The sequence below is a fragment of the Onychostoma macrolepis genome, chromosome 12 (genome assembly GCF_012432095.1).
Source record: "Onychostoma macrolepis isolate SWU-2019 chromosome 12, ASM1243209v1, whole genome shotgun sequence".
NCBI classification, from domain to species: domain Eukaryota; kingdom Metazoa; phylum Chordata; class Actinopteri; order Cypriniformes; family Cyprinidae; genus Onychostoma; species Onychostoma macrolepis.
In genome coordinates, this window is record NC_081166.1 from 31026619 (window position 1) to 31053199 (window position 26581).

The 26581-nt window shown below is 40.2% G+C and overlaps 1 protein-coding gene and 1 pseudogene across 1 annotated transcript; one reads left to right on the top strand and one right to left on the bottom strand.

Annotated features, from left to right (window-relative positions):
• Window positions 1-26581, top strand: part of LOC131551562 (integrin alpha-X-like) — a 38333-nt pseudogene that overhangs the window by 1522 nt on the left and 10230 nt on the right.
• Window positions 4562-6672, bottom strand: LOC131551561 (uncharacterized). Its single transcript, XM_058794576.1, has 2 exons — window positions 6233-6672; window positions 4562-5981 (listed from the first exon to the last, which is right to left on the bottom strand). Exons 1-2 carry the CDS (start codon window positions 6591-6593, stop codon window positions 5695-5697), a joined length of 648 nt encoding a protein of 215 aa, XP_058650559.1. The 5' UTR covers window positions 6594-6672; the 3' UTR covers window positions 4562-5694.

Consider the following 26581-nt stretch of genomic DNA (forward strand, 5'->3'; position numbering starts at 1 on the left):
CCAGCACAGGTTTGGTTTTGAGTGAAAACATGAATGAAAGCAGAGTGCTGAGAGAAATTATGTGAATGAACGTATGAATGAATGAATTCTATGAATGCCTAAGGGCAACTGACTTGTCTTCTGAATGTCTTCTTGACTGTCTTCTGACTGTCTTCTTGTTTCATCTTTCAATGGCATCTTCTTTTCATCTTCCCTCAGTGTAATGCCTAATAAAATAGCTTTGTTTACAGTGGTTACTGTGGAAACAGCTCAGTTCTGCTGTTCCATAAGAGCCACCTGCTGTCAGACAATGGTGTTACATACTCATTCTGTCACATGTTGACCTAGTTTCTGCTGTTCCCTCATTGGTTAATTAGCCCCACACCTGTTTCTGTTCTCCCTTGATTACGTTGATTATATAAGCCTGTGTTCTCCCTCCACTGTTTTTTGCAACCCCTTTCTCCTGGATTTCTACTGTGGATTATTATTAAAAACTATTGTTTGGATTCTACTCCTCGTCTTGCGCTTCCTTAGCATACATGACCGTGACAGAATAGCATACCGAAAACAGTTAATTACTTAAGCAGCGTTTTTCTTTGTTTATTTTTATTTTTTTGTTGTTTTTTCGTTTTGTCCTCTCCCGGAATGGATCTGCCCGGCGTCCAACTCCTGTGCCTGAAGCAGTTGGACCGTTCGCTGGAGGACCATACAAGGGACTTTTTAGATCTGGCGTGCCTTACCCACTTCCCGGACTGCTCGCTCTGTGTCTTTTACATCATCAGCCTGAGCGAGCAGTGTAAGGCACGCCTACCAGCGAACGGTCCCAAAGAGGATTTCGCCGCTTGTGTGGAGTGGCTGCTGATACACAACGAGTCAGCTTTCACCGTCGGCCCTGTGGAGGATGATATCGCCACCGGCCCCACTCCACCACTGCCAGAGACCAGCCAGCCGTCACCCCGATCTACGGAGATACTGCCTGAGCCCACTGCAGACGGAGAGCCTGAGCCCGCTGCGATTGAACCACTACCATCCTCTGACCAAGTGCGTGAGCCGGCAACATCATCTGTCGCCGAGGGAGTTTTGGTGAAACTCGAGGGCTTGGAGGGAAGCCCTGCCCACACTTCTACGACTGAGGGTGAGCTACAACTGATCTCTGGGAAATATGAAGAGGAACTGAGAGAAATTTTCCAGACAGACCTTATTGACTGGTGGGGAGAAGTACAAACCTGTGTCCCTGAATCCTGGTTCCGTCCAGCCCTGAATCTCCTGTGTCTCCGCTGGTTCCGTCCAGCTCCGCGCTTCAAGAGCGCCTCCCAGTGCCTTCGCCACGAAGGCGCCTCCCTACCTCCACGCTTCCAGAGCGCATCCAAGAGTCCGCGCTTCAAGAGAGCCCTCAAGAGTCTCCGCTGGTTCCGTCCAGCTCAAGTCCTCCTGTGGTCCCTCCCAGCCTCCCTCTCCCGCCTCCTCTCAAGCCAGCCAGTTCTTCGCCTCCATCTCCGCTGATGCCTGTCAGTCCCTCAGCTCACCCTCAGTCAGCGCCTGCCATGCGCTCCACTCCACCGCCTCGGGACTTCCAGTCTTCAGCTCCACCCAGAGGTGCGGATCCCCTGTTTCCACTCCCAGCCTCCAAGTCCTCGACTACACCTCGGTCCTCCGACCCATCGGCTCCACCTCGGCTCCTAGCTCCCTCGTCTCCACCGTTGCCCGTCATCCCACAGGCTCCACCGGGCTCTCTCGTCCCTCTGGCTCCGCCTTGGTCAGTTGTCGACCATCCGCCGCCTCGGGATTCCACTCCTCTGGCTTTGCCTCGTCACTCCATCCCTCCGGCTCTGTCAGGCTCCTCCTTCCCTCCGGCTCCACCTGCGTCCTCAGTCGCACTGGCTCCACTGTGGTCTTCCGGATCCCCGCCTCCGCCTCAGTCGCCTGAGCCTTCAGCTCCGCCTTGGCCCTCTGGATCCTCAGTTCCGCCCCGGCTCTCCGTCTGCCCCGTTCCACCTGGGTCTCCTTCTCCAGCAGCGCAGTCTCCGTCAGTCGGCCCCCTGGTGTCGTCGGACCATTCTCCACCATGGCTCCTCCCACCATCGACTCCGCCGTGGGCCGCCATCCTGGCTGGTCTCTGGAAAACCACCTGGCTTCTCCTGCTTCAGGCTCCTCCCTGGTTCCTCCCACCCTCCACTCCCCCTTGGACTAACTTTTGGTTTTGCCCCTTTCCCATTGCCTGCCCTCCTCTTGCTCCTCGCCCACCTCCAGAACCCCACCCTCCCTCCTCTGTTGGACTGTTTTTGTTGGCGCGGGGCCTTGGTTCGGGAGGGGCATTCTGTCACATGTTGACCTAGTTTCTGCTGTTCCCTCATTGGTTAATTAGCCCCACACCTGTTTCTGTTCTCCCTTGATTACGTTGATTATATAAGCCTGTGTTCTCCCTCCACTGTTTGTCTGCTATTGAGTTTACCATGTGTGTTTTGCAACCCCTTTCGCCGAGGGAGTTTTGGTGAAACTCGAGGGCTTGGAGGGAAGCCCTGCCCACACTTCTACGACTGAGGGTGAGCTACAACTGATCTCTGGGAAATATGAAGAGGAACTGAGAGAAATTTTCCAGACAGACCTTATTGACTGGTGGGGAGAAGTACAAACCTGTGTCCCTGAATCCTGGTTCCGTCCAGCCCTGAATCTCCTGTGTCTCCGCTGGTTCCGTCCAGCTCCGCGCTTCAAGAGCGCCTCCCAGTGCCTTCGCCACGAAGGTGCCTCCCTACCTCCACGCTTCCAGAGCGCATCCAAGAGTCCGCGCTTCAAGAGAGCCCTCAAGAGTCTCCGCTGGTTCCGTCCAGCTCAAGTCCTCCTGTGGTCCCTCCCAGCCTCCCTCTCCCGCCTCCTCTCAAGCCAGCCAGTTCTTCGCCTCCATCTCCGCTGATGCCTGTCAGTCCCTCAGCTCACCCTCAGTCAGCGCCTGCCATGCGCTCCACTCCACCGCCTCGGGACTTCCAGTCTTCAGCTCCACCCAGAGGTGCGGATCCCCTGTTTCCACTCCCAGCCTCCAAGTCCTCGACTACACCTCGGTCCTCCGACCCATCGGCTCCACCTCGGCTCCTAGCTCCCTCGTCTCCACCGTTGCCCGTCATCCCACCGGCTCCACCGGGCTCTCTCGTCCCTCTGGCTCCGCCTTGGTCAGTTGTCGACCATCCGCCGCCTCGGGATTCCACTCCTCTGGCTTTGCCTCGTCACTCCATCCCTCCGGCTCTGTCAGGCTCCTCCTTCCCTCCGGCTCCACCTGCGTCCTCAGTCGCACTGGCTCCACTGCGGTCTTCCGGATCCCCGCCTCCGCCTCAGTTGCCTGAGCCTTCAGCTCCGCCTTGGCCCTCTGGATCCTCAGTTCCGCCCCGGCTCTCCGTCTGCCCCGTTCCACCTGGGTCTCCTTCTCCAGCAGCGCAGTCTCCGTCAGTCGGCCCCCTGGTGTCGTCGGACCATTCTCCACCATGGCTCCTCCCACCATCGACTCCGCCGTGGGCCGCCATCCTGGCTGGTCTCTGGAAAACCACCTGGCTTCTCCTGCTTCAGGCTCCTCCCTGGTTCCTCCCACCCTCCACTCCCCCTTGGACTAACTTTTGGTTTTGCCCCTTTCCCATTGCCTGCCCTCCTCTTGCTCCTCGCCCACCTCCAGAACCCCACCCTCCCTCCTCTGTTGGACTGTTTTTGTTGGCGCGGGGACGCGCCGTTCCGGGAGGGGGCATTCTGTCACATGTTGACCTAGTTTCTGCTGTTCCCTCATTGGTTAATTAGCCCCACACCTGTTTCTGTTCTCCCTTGATTACGTTGATTATATAAGCCTGTGTTCTCCCTCCACTGTTTGTCTGCTATTGAGTTTACCATGTGTGTTTTGCAACCCCTTTCTCCTGGATTTCTACTGTGGATTATTATTATTAAAAACTATTGTTTGGATTCTACTCCTCGTCTTGCGCTTTCTTAGCATACACGACCGTAACACATTCAGCCTGTCTGCCATTTTTGTTTTGACCAATGCAAGAAATGAACACAATTTTTGTTGTAAATCTTAAGTGGTAGATGGAAAACAAGCTAATGTGCATTCTAGAATCGCAACACTTTGGATAATAAGGTAGCTTGTTAATGGAACAGATAAAATGCCTAAAATTTATCATGTATCAAAAAAAAAAAAAAAAAATTCATATTTTTCATTATTCATATCATATTATTAAAAAAAAAAATCCAAAACTTTTTTCTATTACATGTTAGTAGATAACATGTTATGTTCTAAGTCACCCAACCAATATTTTAGTTTGTTTAAAATCCAGCCCTCATTTTTAATGCTATTATTTTACATTTTGAACATTTCAAGCACATTTTAATAATACTGTGATAATATTGACAACATTTTGGTCACTGTAATTGTGATATGAAAATTTTATACAGTTTCACATCTACTTATGTGATCAGTTGTTTTAGGCTGCTATTATTTATTCATTTTATTGTGTTGCTGTCAAACAGTTTTGTTGGCTGCAAATTTGGTGATGTAAAACAAACAAATCTTGAGTGAGCTCGTTGTTTGTCTTTAAGATGTGGGGTGACAGTGCCTTTTTGCAACAAGGAAAAATACTCATCCACTTCATGCAGGGCTTTAGAAAAACACAAAAACAATGACTAGAAACCCGCCACTGCATCTTAAAATGTTAAGAGCCAAAATATATATATATGTTTTTTTTAGCCAGAACAAGTCATTGTAGATCTTCACAGAGTTGCATTGAACTCTGTTGGTAACTAATGGTGTGCTAATGGTTTCTTGGCAACTATAATTTCCATTTTGCAACATGCAGCAACAGTTTTTTCCATCTGATTTTGCAAGATTTGTTTGTCAAAAATGTTCATCTAGTGATCAAAAACATCTATTATATATTTCTATATTCAATTTATACATTTGATACAGTAGCTCTTATCATTAGGTTAGCTAGTCTGATTATTGATAAGTTCAACCATTACTTTAACTATTTTTTGTGTAGTAGTAATTCTAAAATTGTAGTAATTCCAAGTAAAACATTTTAGAAAATGACATTGTCAAAAAACCCATGCAATCAGTTGATTCAGTACACTGACTTAGGTATCTTTTCCATAGATTTTCATTCAGACTTTCTCCTTGTTGATCATTCCAAAATAGCAGCACTGTTGAGGTATTTTGTATTCACAGCTTGAAATTCATGAATATACTGCCCCATAAATTATTCTCAGTAAAAATTAAGTTACTGTTACTAGAGTAGAAACTGTTAGTCCATAGCACCGGTTTGGCAACTTCCTTATGTGTTACCTATCTTCCTCTTCACTCTGTCATTTGAGAAGCCAAACAGTCTCTTTCTGTTTGTTTCCACAAAATCAATCAATGATGATCAATCAATCATGTAATGTGATGTTTATTTATAAAGTAGCTCTTGCTAGATAATTAATTGCACCTAAAGTGATTAATCATGAAAACTGTATGATTAATCAGTTTAATTTTTAAGCTCCAAAAGCCACACCTTTTATTTGTCTCAAATCATAAAAATTAGCGTTTGTACATGCAACGCGTAATTATTATGAATTAAGTTCAAGGGATGATCATATTTGGGGGTCCTTGGCATGGAAAGTGTGAAAACCTCTGTAAACCTTGATTATTTATTTATATATATATATATATATATATATATATATATGTATATTACTGGCAGCTAAGTTTCATTCCAGTGTAGGTGGGACAGAGGCTTGTTTCCCCTCCACAAACTTTGCAAAAAGGTCCAGAAAGCTCTGCTGAAATGCAGTCTGCTGTCGTCTGGCCTCTGCAGCTTCTGCTCGTTCCTCAGCCATTTCCTTCGCCCATGCCGCAGCCTCTCTCAACTCTCGCTCCGCCAGAATCTGTAAGAAACGATCCATTGCAGCGTTGGCTTCCTTCCTCCTGGCCTCCTCCAACTCCCTCATTTCCTTCAGTGCCAACATCACAAGCGCGTCTCCTCTTTTCCACTTTCCTAGCATAAAGACATAAATAAATCTACACTTAACAATCTGGTCTTATTAAACTCACACATTGCAGCTATTGCATTAATTGTACTAAAAATAAGTATTTTAAACAGAGTTTCACAGAGTTAAACCATCTGTTTGCTTGTAATGTTGGTTGGGCTACTAGATTTGGCCATTAACTTTGTACCAATGCTTATCTGGTACATAGCTAACGTTGATATATTTATCATATTTATATCTTTATTTAAAAGTTACTTGCCTTTTACAGATGTGCCGGTGTCACTGGCCTCCGAATCTTTGCTTTCCACATTTCTAGTGCATGCTGGATTGTGGCCGAGGATTCCGTCCATGAACACATACCATTTACCTGTCCGTTGGTCAGAACTATTTAGGCTGTTGTGGTCTTTAATCTTTTTGTAGTCTTGTTTCAGTTTCTTAAGCTTTTCCTGACACTGCTTAGCTGAGTGGTGGATCCCGACCTGCAGCAGCTGTGCTGAGATGTTGCTGTACACTTTGCTGTTACGCTTTAACGATGCAAAACCTCTCTGGACTTCCTCGCTGGAGAAAATTCTCAGCAAGGCTTGAACCTCGCAGTCGGTCCACTTTTCTGAGTACTCCATAGTTAAAGAAAATTACTACAGCAAGATTTGACTAAAACAAGTTTGTTTATGCGTTTGAGAAATGACGGGTCGCAGCAACTCTTTGCTGCTAAAGGAACGGAGTAGTTCCTCAAACAGTTCCTGAAATGGGGATTAGGTTTTGCATAGAACCGTTTTATTAATCTGTCACAATTCAGAGTTTGTAAAGGGGTTGTTTTTGAACAATGGGGCGAACTGCAAACCTGCAAACCTGCAGCTTAGTGGTGTTGATCATTTCGTGTTTACATGTAAGGCTTTTAGTGTCACGGGATGGGAGAGACGAAGACTCAAATGCTGGCAAAAGGAATCTTCTTTATTAACAATTTACAAAATAAACAAAAACACAACTGAAACCACCCCGAAGGGGAAAAAGCCAGAGAAAACACAAGCACTGAAAACAAGACATACACGAGGCACAGGGCAGACATAAATCACAGGCATACCTGGCAAAAGTGAGACAAACGAGCCCAGAACAGAAAACACAGGGAGCTTAAGTAGGGACGGCAATCAGGAACACAGCTGGGGCAAATTAAACAATAATGAGGTGAGTGGAGTTTGGGGAATTGAATCCGGAGACAGTGACCTCTGGTGGTGGGAGGGAGCATCGTGGACCCGGATTCATGACAGGACCCCCTCTAAGGAATGGCTTCCAGACATTTCCAAGCACCCAACCAGGGGATGTGGCGGGCACCGCCGCTTGGACCCTTGTGTGCGGACACCGCCGCCTCGGGAGGATCGTTCGCGGACACCGCCTCGGGAACCTTGTGCGGACACCGCCTCGGGAACCTTGTGTGCGGACACGCCGCCTCGGGAGGATCGTTCGCGGACACCGCCGCCTGGAACCTTGTGTGCGGACACCGCCGCCTGAACCTTGTGTGCGGACACCGCCGCCTGAACCTTGTGTGCGGACACCGCCTCGGGAACCTTGTGCGGACACCGCCGCCTCGGGAACCTTGTGCGGACACCGCCGCCTCGGGAACCTTGTGTGCGGACACCGCCGCCTCGGGAACCTTGTGTGCGGACACCGCCGCCTCGGGAACCTTGTGTGCGGACACCGCCGCTTCGGGACGATCGTGAGCGGGCACCGCCGCTTCGGGACGATCGTGAGCGGGCACCGCCGCTGGGATCCTGTGAGGATCGTGAGCGGGCACTGCCGCCTCGAGAAGGCCTGAGATGAGCCCTGCCCCCTCAGAGAAAAGCTCCGCGGATATCCCCGCTTCGGTAGCTTTGTGAGCGGGCGCGGGAGCCTTGTGAGTGGGTGCCGCCGCTCCCCTCACCGACATCAGCGGAGGATCCTCCACGCTGCGTCTCAGCCAGGCGCCCAAAGAAAGACCCGAGACACTGGAAGTGGCTGGCCCGATCCGAGGAGGTTCTGGAGCAACAGCCCAGACTGGGAGGGGGGCACCCTCTCGCAGCTCCACCTCCTTCAAGTAGATGACGTGGTCGACCATCTCCCAATAGGACCACGTATCTAGCTCCCCCAGCTCCTCCCGGTTGACAGGCTCATCCAGGCCCGCTAAAAACAGGTGGATGAGGGTGCTCCCTCTAATCCCCAGCTCCTGGCCTACCTCAAAGAGGTCTTCGGCGTAACACCCAAAAGGGCGATTGTCTTGTGGGCAAGGATGCGGCCCACTGGCTGGGGCCTGGTTCCTCTGTCGACCAGGAGCTGGGTACAAGAAGATTCCCATTGCCGCTGAGTCTTCAAATGGCTCGTTTGTACTGTCACGGGATGGGAGAGACAAAGACTCAAATGCTGGCAAAAGGAATCTTCTTTATTAACAATTTACAAAATAAACAAAAACACAACTGAAACCACCCCGAAGGGGAAAAAGCCAGAGAAAACACAAGCACTGAAAACAAGACATACACGAGGCACAGGGCAGACATAAATCACAGGCATACCTGGCAAAAGTGAGACAAACGAGCCCAGAACAGAAAACACAGGGAGCTTAAGTAGGGACGGCAATCAGGAACACAGCTGGGGCAAATTAAACAATAATGAGGTGAGTGGAGTTTGGGGAATTGAATCCAGGAGACAGTGACCTCTGGTGGTGGGAGGGAGCATCGTGGACCCGGATTCATGACATTTAGATAGTACCAGAAAAGGCCTGTTTGTTTCTGAAGGGCAGAGAGAGTGGAAATGAGTTCTGTAATATCCATTTATGACAGCTTTGGCTCAAACTATCATAAGGTGACCTCAGGGAAAACGTAAACCACAAAAAATTATGCTGTTCCTCAGTTTTTTTTAAATCTTGTTTTACAGTACAAATATCTAAAGATATGAAATCAAGATACATTTACTGGAGATGCAAAATGACAGTATAACTAGTTGCTTATTAGCATGCATATTACTAGCATATTGCCTGTTTATTAGTACTTATAAAGAACATATTAATACCTTATTCTGTAATTAGATCCCTTAACAACTACCTTAATAACTATTAATAAGCAGCAAATTCAGAGTTTATTGAGGCAAAAGTTGTAGTTAATAGTTCACTCACTCAATTTTGTTAATTCCTTTCAGAAAATAAGACTTATGTTATTTTGTATCTCCAGTAAATGTATCATGATTTAAGTTTTTTTTTTTTTTTTTTTTTTATATTTGTCCTGGAAAGCTAGACAAAATTACCAAATAGGAAATAATTTTAATCATTTTAACCACCTCATGTCTTCTCAATAAATAATATGTTTTTATTTTGTAAAATATTGGCAGTTTGAGCAGACGGATTGCTCAAAAATGAACATATATTATTTGTGTGTGTGTGTGTGTGTGTTATAATGGTCTTAATTATCATCATCCAGCATTTCAGTCAGTGCTGCCATTCAACATCGATCCTGTGACCTGGAAATACTTCACAAGAAACAATGATGTTGGCTTTGGCTATAGAGTGATACAGAGAGATACATCTAGGTGAGAAAAAAAAAATTATAAATGTTTATTTATTTGTATATAAGAAACGCCTGTGTCAAGAACCATTATCCCAGAACAGAGTCTCACTTTTGACAGCATACAATGAACTGGATTTGGGAGGTTTGACTACTAAATTAGATTGCCCCATCGCAATTCATAAAACATATATGCAAACCTAACATGTTTTCCTTTACTTTTCCACAGTTTGCTTGTGAGTGATCCTTTAGCACAATACAGCCATAACACAAGAGGACAAATTTATAGCTGTGCCATTTCACAGGAAACTTGCCTGCCGGTGACAATTAATGGTATTTAGCTTTTCATATTTACAAGTAATAAGTCTGTTTTGACATGTAAAATCTAACCAATTTTAAAACAATGGCAGTGCCTTCTGAAGCTGTTAACATGTCTCTTGGACTTTCTATGACTAAGGATACACAATCTTCAAATTCAGTGGTAAGTTGTATGTTCATCCTGACACACAAATAAATACATACACAGATGAACAAATGTGTCAGGCTGCGGTCAAAACCAGGCACACGACGAAAGGGATATTCAAAATAAAGTCTTTTAATAATAAATCCAAGAGCAACATACAGGAAAACGGAGGAGACATCTACCACAAAATAACGTTAATGCAAGATAAGGGAACTGAGGAAAACACAGGGCTTATGAACACAAACGCAATCAGGGAGAACAGAAACAGGTGAGGAGTAATCACGGATAATTAATGAACACAACAAGAAAAGGAACATGACCAAATAAGGAAAAACAGGAAGAACTCTGGGCAAAACAAGACAAAAACGTTGGTCTGAATATTGCACTGATTGCATGAACAAAATAAATTTTATATATTGCTATTTCTGAACAGGGAAAGAGACTTTCAGCATTGATACAATGTTTGACATGTTTATCGGTAAAATGACTCTCCCTCAGGTTTGTGGTACAACCATTCCTAAGGACTGCAAAGTACTTACTACTCTCAACGGTATGTGCTTTATCATCAGTGGGAACAATGCAGTGAGAGCACCTATACCAAGTGCTTTGAGAAGTAAGTGAAATGAAGAATTACCTAGATTTCTCTTTGTATTACTGTTTGATAATCTAATAATGTCTAATCTAATCATTATGTTTTCCTATACTACTCATTCACAGACTGCCCTCTAGAAATAGACATCACTTTTCTAATGGATGGCTCTGACAGTGTCGAAGATGTAGATTTTGTTAAAATGAAAACTTTTGTCATAACAATAATTCAGAGTTTTTCCAACTGCAATTCTCAGGTATGAGTCCATAAGCCCAATTTTTACCTTTAGATGCTACTCAAAAAGTGTGGTTCACATTGCAGCCCATCTCCAATTCAGGCAGGAACAGGACGGTTGACTGATATGTTATGCACAGACGTATGTTTTCTTTTCGTATAGTTTGCTGTTGCACAGTTTTCCACTGGTTTTGAAATTCACTCCAAGTTTGAAGCAGTCAATGACATTGATTCATGGAGGAAAAGAATAGGAGAGATAAAACAGCAAAAAGGATGGACCTACACTGCAAAGGCTATAAATAGACTTGTGTACGTCACATCTAATGTTATCAACATCAAGTATCTCAAAATGCCACTTCAAAATGTATTAGTGCAAACTTTATTTTATTTGATCCAAATACATTAAAAGAATAGTTCACCCAAAAATGAAAATTTACTGAAAACCTTGAGGCCATCAAAGATGTAGATGAGATTTGGAGAAATGTGTCATTCCATCACATTCTCAGCAATGGATGCTCTGCAGTGAATGGGTGCCGTCAGAATGAGAGTCCAAACAGCTGATAAAAACATCACAAGAATCCACACCACTCCAGTCCATCAGTTAACATCTTGAGAAGCAGAAACCTGTGTGTTTGTAAGAAACAAATTTAACTGTAAAATGTTGCTGTTGCTGGAATATGAGTCCTCTATCCATAATAAGGCTTCCTCCAGTGAAAAAGCTGTCCTATCTGAATCAGCAGAGGAATCTGCACAGATTATGTACCGTTTACAAGCCAGAGCAGCTCAAAACAATTTATGTGGCTGGATTTTGATGTGAGAGGCAAAAGGATATGGACTTTTTCATCGGTGGAAGCATTATTATGGATTATGGACTCGGATTTTAGTTAAAAACGTCTTGATGGATTCAGCTTTTGTCTTCTCCAGATGTTAACTGATGGACTGGAGTGCTGTGGATTATTGTGATGTTTTTATCAGCTGTTTGGACTCTCATTCTGACGGCACCCATTCACTGCAGAGCATCCATTGCTGAGACACTGATGCAGTGACACATTTCTCCAGATCTGTTGTCCAGAAACTCATCTACATGGCCAAAGACTGAGTAAAGTTTCAGCAAATTTTCATTTTTGAATAAACTATTTCTTTAAGGGGGTGTTTGGGTGATCTGGTGAAAAACAAATTGTTTTTATGAGTTTTAAACTGTAACACCTATAAGAAATAAAGTGCACGAACAGCTGTACCAGTATGTGATTTCTATTAGCTGTTCTCAACACTGTGTATAATGCTTTTCTTATTTCCATTGTACAGGGATGAGCTCTTCATTGCTGAAGGAGGGGCGAGGCAATCAGCAATTAAAATCCTAATTGTTATCACTGATGGTAGATCAAATGATGAACCTCATCTCAGAGGTGCAGTTGAAAAGGCAGAAAAGAAGAATATTATCCGATTTGCTATTGGTGTAAGACCTATGTTTTCTTTGACTCAAGGCCTTCAAGCTTTAAAAAGGATGCAAAAGCAAAATCACAAAAAGTATTATTAATGTAGTCCTAACAGAGTGTCCACAAATCACTCTTTTGAGTAATGTTTTTTCATTGAATTAGTTGACTCGGTTCATAAAACTTGTATTGACTACTTTTATTATACTTTTATGGTGTTTTTGTGTCTTCTTTTTTATTTGAAAGCTCTAGTCCCCATATACATTGTACAGTGACTAGAACAGTGTTTACAATTTCAGAGTATAATGATGCCAAAATGTTATCTTTGCATCAACTTATCAGTCAAAAAGTGAAGATTTTTAACCTTTATCTTTGCATTAAACAAGGCATAACAGGACTAAATGTTTGAATGAACTAAAAATGCCTGTCTTGTCTTTTCAATTCCTAAAGATCGGTGAAGCTTTTGATGATTCCCGCACAAAGCAGCAGTTACATGTTATTGCATCTGCTCCTGTTGCTGAACATGTGTTTAATGTGACTGACTTTGACGCTTTGGACAGCATCCGTGAACAACTGGAAGAAAACATTGCTATTGAAGGTAAGTTTACAGACAAGAGCAAAGAACATGAGAAAGGTGTAGATGAGGGAAATAATAAAAATGGATTTGACAGTCAGTGGTACACAAGTGCTGAACAAAACAAACTTCATCTTGACATTTGCTCACCATGGTCAAATCACAGCCATTCTGATATTTATTATAACAGCACAGTCACAGGCAACATGATACTGCTCATGGCATGATCTGAGATCATATTCACTTGTTTTAATTACATTTTCCACAAATATTCTTTCAGGTGTCCAGTCCACTGATGATTCTGCTACAATGGAGTTTGCTCAGGATGGATTTAGTGCAGTGTTTGCATCCAATGTAACTCAATACCTCAAGCGTTTGAAAAACATTTTTTGGGGGCATTTTTTTTATTGGTCAGCTATAGTTAATAATAGACCATATCAAAATGATATAGCAACAAACTCCTTAAGCTAAGCAAATCCTTAGTTATAACTACAAATAAATTACCACTAAGAGTTTTCTTACCTTAAGGCAACCAGACATCAAGTTGAAAAGTGGTGTAGAGGGAAAGAAAACAAACATATTCAAACCTCTTTGTTCAGGTTAGCCTGATCATGAGTTCTGTGGGAGCTTTCCAGGGGAAGGGTGGATATCAGGAACACTATAACAATGGCCTTTCATCAGATTTCCAAGTGGGAAGTGAGCAAGATAGTTACTTAGGTGAGAAACACATCAAACTGGTCTTACATTTACTGTGGGGAGCTACAATCTAAATAAAAAAAAATATATAAAATACTGCAGACCCCAAAAATGAAATCATATACTCCCTCCAAACCCTTATAACTTTCTCTTATCTGTGAAACATTATTCTGAGTAAATTCCAAGTTCCGCATATATTGAAAGCATGTTGTGACCAATGGTTACCCGAGGTTAAGTAATGATGATTGTATTATATATTTTTTGAGTGCATTATTTCTTTACAGCAAATGTTTTTTTTCAGGTTATTCGATGACAATAGCAACACGGTCTAAAAAAAAGTTTGTGATTTTGGGAGCACCAAGATATAGGCATAAAGGACAAGTGAGGATTTCATTATTTGGAAATAATGCAACTAACCTGCTGATGGATTCACCCAAGGTACCTATAAATAATTCACCAAATACAGTATATGTTATTCTCTACATGTAATGTTCTCTTATGTAATATTTTCTGCTATTGTACACCAGAAACAACCACTTGAAAATACTTGCATATACAGGTGCATCTCAATAAATTAGAATGTCATGGAAAAGCTAATTTCAGTAATTCAACTCAAATTGTGAAACTCGTGTATTAAATAAATTCAATGTACACAGACTGAAGTAGTTTAAGTCTTTGGTTCTTTTAATTGTGATGATTTTGGCTCACATTTAACAAAAACCCACCAATTCACTATCTCAACAAATTAGAATATGGTGACATGCCAATCAGCTAATCAAATCAAAACACCTGCAAAGGTTTCCTGATCCTTCAAAATGGTTTCTCAGTTTGGTTCACTAGGCTACACAATCATGGGGAAGACTGCTGATCTGACAGTTGTTCAGAAGACCATCATTGACACCCTTCACAAGGAGGGTAAGCCACAAACATTCATTGCCAAAGAAGTTGGCTGTTCACAGAGTGCTGTATCCAAGCATGTTAACAGAAAGTTGAGTGGAAGGAAAAAGTGCGGAAGAAAAAGATGCACAACCAACCGAGAGAACCGCAGCCTTATGAAGATTGTCAAGCAAAATCGATTCAAGAATTTGGGTGAACTTCACAAGGAATGGACTGAGGCTGGGGTCAAGGCATCAAGAGCCACCACACACAGACGTGTCGAGGAATTTGGCTACAGTTGTTGTATTCCTCTAGTTAAGCCACTCCTGAACCACAGACAATGTCAGAGGCGTCTTACCTGGGCTAAGGAGAAGAACTGGACTGTTGTCCAGTGGTCCAAAGTCCTCTTTTCAGATGAGAGCAAGTTTTGTATTTAATTTGGAAACCAAGGTCCTAGAGTCTGGAGGAAGGGTGGAGAAGCTCATAGCCCAAGTTGCTTGAAGTCCAGTGTTAAGTTTCCACAGTCTGTGATGATTCGGGGTGCAATGTCATCTGCTGGTGTTGGTCCATTGTGTTTTTTGAAAACCAAAGTCACTGCACCCTTTAACCAAGAAATTTTGGAGCACTTCATGCTTCCTTCTGCTGACCAGCTTTTTAAAGATGCTCATTTCATTTTCCAGCAGGATTTGGCACCTGCCCACACTGCCAAAAGCACCAAAAGTTGGTTAAATGACCATGGTGTTGGTGTGCTTGACTGGCCAGCAAACTCACCAGACCTGAACCCCATAGAGAATCTATGGGGTATTGTCAAGAGGAAAATGAGAAACAAGAGACCAAAACATGCAGATGAGCTGAAGGCCGCTGTCAAAGAAACCTGGGCTTCCACACCACCTCCATGCCGCGCCGAATTGAGGCAGTAATTAAAGCAAAAGGAGCCCCTACCAAGTATCGAGTACATACCTGTATACAGTAAATGAACATACTTTCCAGAAGCCCAACAATTCACTAAAAAGGTCTTTAAAAATTTTTTTTTTTATTGGTCTTATGAAGTATTCTAATTTGTTGAGATAGTGAATTGGTGGGTTTTTGTTAAATGTGAGACATAATCATCACAATTAAAAGAACCAAAGACTTAAACTACTTCAGTCTGTGTGCACTGAATTTATTTAATACACGAGTTTCACAATTTGAGTTGAATTACTGAAATAAATGAACTTTTCCACGACATTCCAATTTATTGAGATGCACCTGTGATATACACTGGGGCTGTCCCTAACTAAGGATTTTCATTGTTGAATCGGAATTTTCAAATCTTGCTGATAGTCGACTGATAGTTGAATCATATGTTTGGGGGCAGGGCAAAATACATTACCAAGACCAAGAATCAAGTCAGAATAGGGGTGTTCAGTTCCAGGTTTTTCGGAGTTGACCCTGACTCCCGACTCTCACCATAGACTACATTTAGCATGACTGTCCAAATTACTCTAATGGTGACATTAGCTTGAAATGAGCTATGAATTTGTAATTATAATGGTCATGGGATGGCACTATTGCCCTAAACAGCATTGGTATTAAAAATACATTTACTTTAATCATTTAGCAGATGCTTTTATCCGAAGCGACTTACAAATGAGGACAATGAAAGCAATCAAAATCAACAAAAGAGCAATGATATGCAAGTGCTATAACAAGCCTCAGTTAGCTTAACGCAGTACATGTAGCAAAGATTTTTTAATTAGCCTATATAATAAATAAAAAGAAAACAAATAGAATACAAAAAGATTAGAAAAGCTAGTGTTGTCACGGTACACACAGCAGGGAGGAGACGAGGATGAACTCAAAATACAGTCGCAAGGCAAACACAGGAACACCGAGGAGTAACGAGTAGACCAGACTAACTAAACAGGCATGAACTAAATACTCATGATAATTACTGATAATAGACTAAACACAGCTGGACGAGAATTAACTAATGATCACACTGAACAAGGACAGGAACATGACCAAATAAGGAAACAAGAGGCGGGAACACGTGATACACACGACAGAGGACTGACAAGTGTTAATATTTTTTTGGTTTTTGTTTTTTTTTAAAAACAAGCAGTTAGTAAATGAGTAAATGCATACAAATGCAAACTTATTTAGTTTATTCTTGTTTCTTATGTGAGTTTTTAATGATTTAAGGTTAATGATTGAACACAAATAGCCTAGGTTAACCACGGAAAACCAAATTGTATTGCATTAAACATAACATCGCATAACAACATCGATTAAACTACAAAGCTGTCACAGAAGCATGTATAATTACAAATAGGGGTGATCCCGAATAGTGGACGATTAGATGCTTCGATTCGAGGAGCCTGATTCGACTCCCAATCTCACGGTCGAATATTAGCAGAAGGTGTTATGATCATGCCATTTTGGCTATATGGGGGTGCTCAATGTCTGATTTCACATAGAACTACCGGTTTTCTCCCAATAAGTTAATAGCCTATTATGATAATGCTGTAAATAAGAATCTGAAAAGGAAAAAAAGCTTTAAATAAATATTTGAATGTGCATGAATAAATCCAACCACCCCTATTATAGATTTAAGTTTCACTTTCCATAATCCATGACCGACAGAGGAGCATCCCAGCCAACATTGATATGTGGGCCCCATATGGGTTATACCCGGGCAGCATGGGTTCCATGTGGGCATGGGCTGAAAATGGGCAATTTATGAGGGTCCCATGTGTGTTTCACAATGTGGGTCCCATATAGGTTTGAACATATGGGACCTTTATGGGATCTATGTGGGCAAAATTATTTCACACTTAAAATACATCCTTATACCTTTATTTATTTAAAGGTTAGGGTTAGTGTTAATTGTCACTTTTTAACAAAGAATATAGATTTTATGGATCTGATCAATATAACTACTTTTTAAATGAAAATGCATTATTTTCTATTGTGATGTTTCATTTTGTTTGAATTATCAATATTACAATGTTAGCCTGCTTATGCATTTATCAAAATGTATTTGTTTTCTTTTACTGTAGCCTACACAAATTTTAGCAGGGACGATCACAAATTCCAGAATTTAAATGGATCTCACATACACGCTCAACATTCGTCTCTGACAACACCTTCCGCTTGACAAAGTAGCCCTGATGAATTCAGCGTTTCGTTTCCACATAATTCCACATAATTTAATATCATAATATCATAGATCTTTGTTGAAAATAAGCGGACATTTAAAATGTAAAAGATTTAAAATGTTCAAAGTAGAGGAATTCCCGCCCCGGCGCAAGGATACAGTTTCCTCCAAGTGCAGTGGAGCGGCAGCGCCGTCGAAGCGGGAGACGGGAATCACCTCAATCGTTCCAGCAAATCAAGGATGTGGATGCGGAGCGAAAATATGCAGGTACATGCAGATTTTCTAAACATGTCTTTGTTAATATGTGTTTTCAAGCATCGGAAACTGTTTTTACAGTTTAAAACAGGCGTAACAGTTAATAACTTAAATGTCTCTGAGGTTTAAAATTGAGGTCATTTTTGTTGACTCTGACATGTAATGTTGTTCTCGCCTGACATTTATCAAGTCGTATAACCAAATTTTGTTTATTTTAGGCTTTTCTGCTGTATTTTGTGGCTGTAGCCGCCCTTTTTCCCCCTGAGGAAAAAAATAATTTCCAGCCAATATAGCACAAATTTTGAATGACATAATTCTGAATTTGCTTTCTGACATAAGTTAAGTTCTGAAATATGGGCTTTCAGGCTGTGTTACCACCAAATTTATTATGGCTGTCGACGATTAAAGTTAAAAATGAATGATGTTGATTGCGGCATTCATGACCTCTGGCAGACGTGGGTGTCAATGGAAGAGGAGGAAGTAGGGAGTGTGTCTAGTGGAGTACTGATCACATAAAGAAGCTTCCCATTAACTATTAAGTTTGTATTTATCTATAAGTTTGAAAAACTCCATCCTTGACATTAAATAGTAAATAAATTCACCAATTCAGTTTTACCATGGACAACTAACCATAGATATTATAAATATAATAAGTGAGACAAAACCTGCTTTGCAGTGTTGATTCCCAGAGGTGGACAGTAACGAAGTAAATTTACTTGAGTATTGTACTTAAGTACACTTTTTGAGTATAGTGTACTTTACTTGAGTATTATTTTTTCTGGAAACTTGTGACTTAACTTCACTACATTTGAAAGACAAATATCATACTTTTTACTCAACTACATTTATATCAAGGTCCCCAAGTAGAAAGTCGTTATATTTAGCAGTTTTTACAGTGTGTGCATTTTCAGATTCACTGAACCCTTTTTTCTGCGAAAATCCGGCCTGCAATCTGCCAGGACCTTCCTGTGTTGCCAAGTGTTACAGTATTTCTAAGCCTGAAGTTTTCCGCCTAGCTTTGAATGGACATTTTGCTGATTTTTTTTTGCGCAAATCTGGCAACCTCGGGATCTTCCCAGCTAAACTAATGTAAACGTCCGCGCTACTGCACAGCTAAAAGCGCTCTAAAAAGGCATGTGTTAACTCTTTAAAGCCCTTTGGAAAATTAACCATGTTTTTACTATAGTAACCATAACTATGGTATTTGCAGTAAAATCACAGTATCCACAAATTTACTATTATCTCACTATAGTAACCATATGCTATTTGTAGTAAAACTTCAGTAACCACAAATTTACCATAGTTTCATTATATTAACTATAGTTTGATTTTTGTAGTTAAACTATGGCAATACAAATGGTAGGCTAATATATCTGTCAAAAATCGCTGCCCTCACTTTACTTTATATATATAAACTTAGGCCTACTGGTAAATTGCTGCTAAAAACTGGTCAGGGAAGTATATGAATCTGAATATTATTTTATTGTCAAAACACTGCACATAAATGCTTTTTTTTTTTTTCTGTGCAAACAAATGATCAAAAAGTAGGTTAAAGGAAAACTTTGGAATCTAAACTGGGAATCAATAAGAATTGAAATCAATAAGCAGAATCAGAATCGGAATGGATAAAATTCAAACAATACCCAACCCTAGCCACATGTTGTGAAGTTCACTGATTTACACAAAGTATTTTCACTGAGTATTTTATGAACACTGATCAGTTGATGGCAAAATTCAAAAAGACGGTTCTTTGGTGGCCATACTGAGAGAGTATGAGCCAGTTTTCTGAAGAGACTAAAAGTTTGTTTTCTTTTCAATGTTTGCTTTGTTTGCCTAAAATGAACCATATCATAGACTTCAATATCTCTTTGAAAAAGAACTTTGTAACTTTTAAAAAAGTATTAAAATGGGTTCAATGTAGTTAACACTCCTGGTGTTAAATAAAAAAATAAAGATGATTATCTTCATTCAGTTGTTCCATTTCTATAGGTTTGGTAACATAAAAGCTCTTAATTCCAAAGATAATACAAGCTTATCAGTGTATTCAGTAGGTTGCATTAGTGGCATAAGGTATTGTAAGTATACAACAATGCGACAATAAAACAATGCATTTACTTTTTACTTTTGATACTTAAGTACTTTTAAAAACATGTACTTCCGTACTTTTACTTAAGTAAAAATTTGTCTTTACAACTTTCACTTGTAGTGGAGTAGTATTTGACCAGTGGTATCTGTACTTTCACTCAAGTAAGGAAGTTGTGTACTTTGTCCGCCTCTGTTGATTCCATACACCACAGCAGGAAGGTGGAGGTCCCAGTCATTGTGGTTGTCATTCACATACTTCCTGAGTGCGCGCTTGATATTCTGATTAGTTCTTTCATCCTGTACATATCAATGCATTTAGAAAGTTGATGAATAACCATAAGGCAACAATAGATCTTAAAAGACAGGTATAAAAAGAGTCACCTGCCTGTTGTTTTGGGGATGGTAAGCACTGGAGATGGCATGTTTGATTTTCAGCATACTGAAAATGCTGTTGTTGAGCTGCAGAGGGATCATAAGTTAAATTTGCAAGACTGGAATAACTGTAGACAACAACATATTCACCTTATTTTTTAATGTGGAATTAAGCTGTTCTCTGTGAATGTGCGAGACTTCCTCTTCATTAAGCATGATAGGGAAATAAGGAGAAGAATAACAGTGCAGTAAACGGTAAAATTGTTTGCACTACAAACCAGTGTGTTCATAATTAAAATAATATGGTAAAACACACCAGTTTGCAACATCAAGCAACAAAACGAGCTGTTTTGCACAGCTAAATATTGCCGGAAGCAGATGAGACACATTAAATTGAGGAAGTCAGACACATTAAATTTACAAATGGCTGCGCAAGCTCTTTCGGGAAAAATAAGGTGGAAATGTTGAGACAAGAGTAGGGGGAAAAAAACATAATTAAACATTTACAAAACTTCACCTTGCAGACAAACTCCTTCCCTTGGTTTGTAATGATTTTCCTTACCATGCCGAACAAGTACAGCTTTGCGGTTTTTATTGCAGACACCTCAGCTGCTGTCTTAGATTTCATAGGTTCTGCAATCACCCACTTCGTGTACAGGTCAGTCATGGTAAGGACATACTTGTTGCGTGCTGTTTCTGGCAGTGGTCCAATCAAATCCAAACCAAGCACCTCCCAAGGTTCTTTTACCTGCATAGCACAAAATTAGCATCAACCAAATGCTGGTAAAACTGTACACAAGGTTGAGACTAGTTTGTTAGTCTCATCAGTTTGCTAAAACCTTGTAAGCAGTACCTTAATAGAATGCAAGACTGGCACAACAGTCTTGATGGGGTCATTCAACTGGCAGCGGTGACATGATCTGACCTAAAAAGCAACACATTTTTTGAACAAAATGTCAAGAAAAACAGCCACTTGATACAAGTTGGTGATGACAATAAATATAACTTCTAAATCAAGGAGGTATCTAACAATCATAGGTGGTAAAAAATAGACAAATTTTTTATAGATACTTGCAGAAAAAATAAAAAAAAACTGGCAGAAGTAAAATAAAAAAAAAATAAAAAGAAAGTAAAGTGCTACATCTGTAGTAGATTACCCATTCTTTCACATCCTGGATAATTGTAGGCCAATAGTATCCAGCAATAACCCTGTTTTGAGTGCCTCTGATGCCACTGTGATTTCCAGTCCCAGGGTTATTGTGGCACTCCGTAAAAACAGACCTCTTCTCTTCCTCTGACAGGACAACTAGCCGCATGTACTGCCTACTGGGGCCGACGTAGAAGAGTCTGTCATCTATTTTAATAGGAAAAAAGAAAAAGTCAAAAGAAGCAGCAATTCAATGTAAAAATATCAAATTACATAACCAGATATGGGAGCTGAACAAGTAAGTTACGTTACAGTGAACGTAGCTTGATATTTTTAAAACAATTATTATTTTTTAATCTTTCGGTACTAATAGTTACCCTTGATGATGAAATTCGCCGACGCCCGTCGTACCTTCCGACGATTTGCAGAATTGTCAGGAATTTCTCCTTTTAAGAGAAATTCTTGAAGCTGTATATAAAACGCAAAAGAATCCATATCGCTAGACTGTCATAAAAACGTTGACGGTGACAGGAAGTGGAAGTGGAAGCATTTCGCGCATGCACAGTACAAATCGTGTTTCCGGTACGGATCGAGTAGTGACAGGCATTACATAATCTGTTTATGTCGCTAAGCCTTAAAACCAAACACACATGTTCATGTTGAGTTTATGAATGTAGTGGCCAATCAGCGTTTAGATTAGTCATCGTGCCGGAGTTTTGAATTTCGCGCTCTGAATTCTGCATTTTCATCACAACAATGCAGCATGCAAGAGATTCATTTTACAGTGCGCACTGCTTCAATGATTACAACGAGAGGTTTTACCAAGGTGCATAAAACCGAACATAAAAATTATTTGTGGTATTAATTAATGTGACATTGTGAAATTTTGTGATATAATAAATGCTGTTGATTGAGGTTAACTTTTTTTGAACCTAGAATATTTTTAACTGGTTTCCCATAATCATTAATCATGAAACATCTGTAAATGTCTTAATATATAAATATATAAAACACCCAAACCAGTAAAAATGAATAAATAAAATAAAAACTTCAACCATATAGGAAGTATGTGATGATAATAAATATTAGCCTACTCAGTACTTAAATTTAAAATTGCACTGCAACAAGGACACTGTAAAATAAAGTGTAACCCAAATATGCAGCTGGACATTTATATCTAAATTTATGCTTTTACAGGTGGACTGAGGAAGAATACTATGTTTAATGATGTGAAGCAGGAGGCAGAAAGAGATTAGAGAACGGCACGAGAAAGACCGTCTCCAGGAGTGTTATCAGTTTGTGATGTTTTTTTGTTTGATTCTAAATTGTGTAGTTTTTGAGACAGAATATGTGACTCGGGACCACAAAACCAGTCTTAAGTCGCTGGGGTATATTTGTAACAATAGCCAAAAATATATTGTATGGGTCAAAATTACAGATTTTCTTTTATGCCAAAAATCATTAGGATATGAAGTAAAGATCATGTTCCATGAAGATATTTTTAAATTTCCTACTGTAAATATATAAAAACATATCATTTTTGATATGTAATATGCATTGCTAAGAACTTCATTTTGACAACTTTAAAGGCAATTTTCTCAATATTTTTATTTTTTATTTTTTTGCACTCTCAGATTCCAGATTTTCAAATAGTTTTATCTCGGCCAAATATTGTCCGATCCTAACAAACCATACATCAATGGAAAGCTTATTTGCTTATTTATTCAGCTTTCAGGTGATGTATAAATCTCAATTTCGAACAATTTACCCTTATATGGTTTTGTGGTCCAGGGTCACATATATTTTATTGTTATACTGTAAGTTCAGGTGAGTTTGTTTTTTGTGTTTCTTCATTGTGTCAGTGTGTCAAATTTAGAAGAGCACTGATGTTTCTTAAAGGGATAGTTCACCCAAATGTGAATATTCTGTCATCATTTACTCTCCCTCATTTACTTGTTCCAAACCCATAAGACATTCATTCATTTCTGGAACACAAATGAAGATATTTTTAGAGATTTCTTGCCCTCCATTAAAAGTCTAATCCCAAAACTGACAGTTTTAAATGTTCTTAAAAAGATCATACAAAAAATCCATTTGAATTGAGCTGTTTAAGTCACTAAGAAGAATCTAAGTATTCTGAAGAGACAGTCACTTTAAATGAACAGATATAATTTATGCTTTTGTGCACATATAAACACTGATCAGCGGACAATGACGTTTTAATAAACGGAAAGTCAAGCCTGCTTGCTTGAAGCGTGAGAACCAATGAAGTTTGTTCTCATGCTAGTACCGTTGAACTTCTTTATATATTCACTGATCAATGTTTATATGTAAATAAAAGCTGAATATAAATCTGTTTACCATGTAATGTGATCATGTCTCTTCAGAAGACTTGTATTAAACCCCTCGATTCATATGGATTTATTGTACAATCTCTTTATGAATGTTTTGAAGCATCAGAGTTTTAGGGAAGTAAACTTTCAATAGAGCAACAGAAATCGCTCAGATAAAAAAAAAACTATCTTCATTTGTGTTTGTGTATATAGCGTATATAGAATACGCTTCATTATTTATACAACATAACGTTAATATAACAACTTATAGGCTATCTACACAAACGCCCCGATGCATGAACATGTCTGTGCAGCTCTGAATGAACTCCTTTTGTGGACGCGTTCTTCACACAACAACGTGCAGAAACACGGTAACTACACTCTAAAAATTTACAGCGTTTTATTATAATAGTGTTCTCATTATAATGTTATGTGTACATGACAGTCCCAGTCATAGTCATTAATATTCTGCATAGTTGTTTGTCCTGCGCGCTGAAGAGATAATCACCGTACAATGAAGCACTTTGCCGCAGCGACTCATCCAAATGCATCTTATACGAGATAAATAAAATATACACAATATATATAAACCGGCTGAAATGTTTTGAAATCACTTGTATCCTACCTGATCGAAATAAATCCAGTATTTCACTCTGCCTGTGTCAGTTTGAGTCTTGTTAAAGTTTTAAATCCTTGCCGCCAAGATGCTCCTCTGTAGGTCATGGATTATGGAAAGTGAAAATTAAATCTATAATAGGGGTGGTTGGATTTATTCACGCACATTAAAATATTTGGTCCCACTTTATATTAGGTGGCCTTAACTACTATGTACTTACATCAAAAAATAAGTACAATGTATTTATTGTGGTCATATTGTATTGCAAAACACTTTTGCTGCTATTGAGGTGGGATACAGGTGAGGTTAGGGACAGGTTTGGTAGTATGAGTAGGTTTAAGTGGGTTAAGGTGTAAGGATGGGTCAACAGTGTAATTATACATTTAATTGCAGAAATTAATTACAGATGTAATTGCATATATGTATTTTCAAAAATATAAGTACAATGTAAAAACATGTATGTACTAAATGATTAATTTAAATGTAAGTACATAGTAGTTAAGGCCACCTAATATAAAGTGGGACCAAATATTTATTTAAATTTTTTTTTCTTTTAAGATTCTTATTTACAGCATTATCATAATAGGCTGTATATTAACTTATTGGGAGAAAACCGGTAGTTCTATGTGAAATCAGACATTGAGCACCCCCACATAGCCAAAATGGTACCTCTGCGAATATTCGACTGTCAGATTGGGAGTCGAATCAGGCTCCTTGAATTGAAGAATCGAATCGTCGACTATTTGGGGTCACCCCTAATATACACATAGATCCAAAGACCAGAAATTATGTATAGTTACCTAATAACAACCCATGATAAATTAACCTAAATTAAAGACAGTCAGTTTAGTGTTGATTCAGTTCAGTTCAATACCTGTAAAGTTCATCAATTATGAAATGAGCTTAGTTCAGCTATAAGCAGCTCTATGAAAACAAGATGATTTAAACAATAAATCAGCACTACAGAAAACAATAGTGTCCAGCTCAAGTCAAGCAGTTCAAGTCAAGGCCTGCAGTTTATTTGGCAGAGGATTTGATTTTGAACAGACTTTTTATTTCTCAGCCTCAGATTGGATCGTACTTTGGAGCCGAGGTCTGTGTGGTTGATCTGGACTCTGACGCAAAAACAGATCTTCTGCTAATATCTGCACCAATGTATGTAGACTCTCATTCTGAAGGCAGAGTTTTTGTGTACTTTTACTCTCGGCAGGTAGGGTAAAAATCATTTCCTATTCTAAATATTCCAGATACTTTTAGACTTTATTTTGTCTTTCAAAAGTTTAAGAAACTCATACCCTTTATACCCTTGTGCATTTTCTCTTTTTGCAGCCTTACTTCACCTTTTCTGTGGTGCTGGTGGGAATGGCAGGTCAGAGGGGTCGGTTTGGCTCTTCTCTGGCCAGTCCATCAGATCTGAATGGTGATGGTTTCAGGGATGTGCTGATTGGAGCTCCTTTAGAGGAGGATGGACAGGGCAGCATCTACATCTTCAGTGGAGGAGTAGATCATATAAATCCCACATATTCACAGGTCTGCCTATTTTAGTACTTAGCTTTGTTTCTTGAGTTGCATATTTAACCTTTTGTCGACTGCCACTTCATACCACTACTTTTTGACCTTTCTGATCAATTTCCCCTTTCTACTATTCTGTGTGTGGTTTTAGAGAATTGCTGGATCATCTGTACACTCAGGTTTACAGTTTTTTGGACAAGCTCTGAGTCAGTCCTCCTTAGATCACAGTGGAGACAGTCTACCAGATATTGCTGTTGGATCAAAAGGAGCAGTTTTGCTTCTTAGGTACAGTATACATCCTGTGACTTCAGTATATTCACACACTCATTATATCTAATAGAATTAACTGATTAATTCTAAGTGAACATCCACTAAATTCAAAGGCAGTAACATCCAGAGCCCAATCTGTTATTCCTTATGTTTTGTAAGTGTATAATGTGTACTTTTCTATAACATACAGATCTAGACCCATAGTGTCTGTGGATGTGAAAGTAACCTACAGTCCATCCAAAATCTCAACCAGTCAAACAAACTGCACCAAACCGCTGGAAAACACCTTGACAGTGTGCTTCAACATGAGCGGATACAAACATGCTACAACAGGTTTCCCCAAATTTTACAATACACTTTGTTATTTCAATAAACAATTTGAATACAAATATCACAAAATAGTACTCAATGAAATTTTTTTACAGATTTGGCTGCAAATATTAGCTATACGTTAAAACTGGATGCCATGCGATATAACCACAGAGCATAC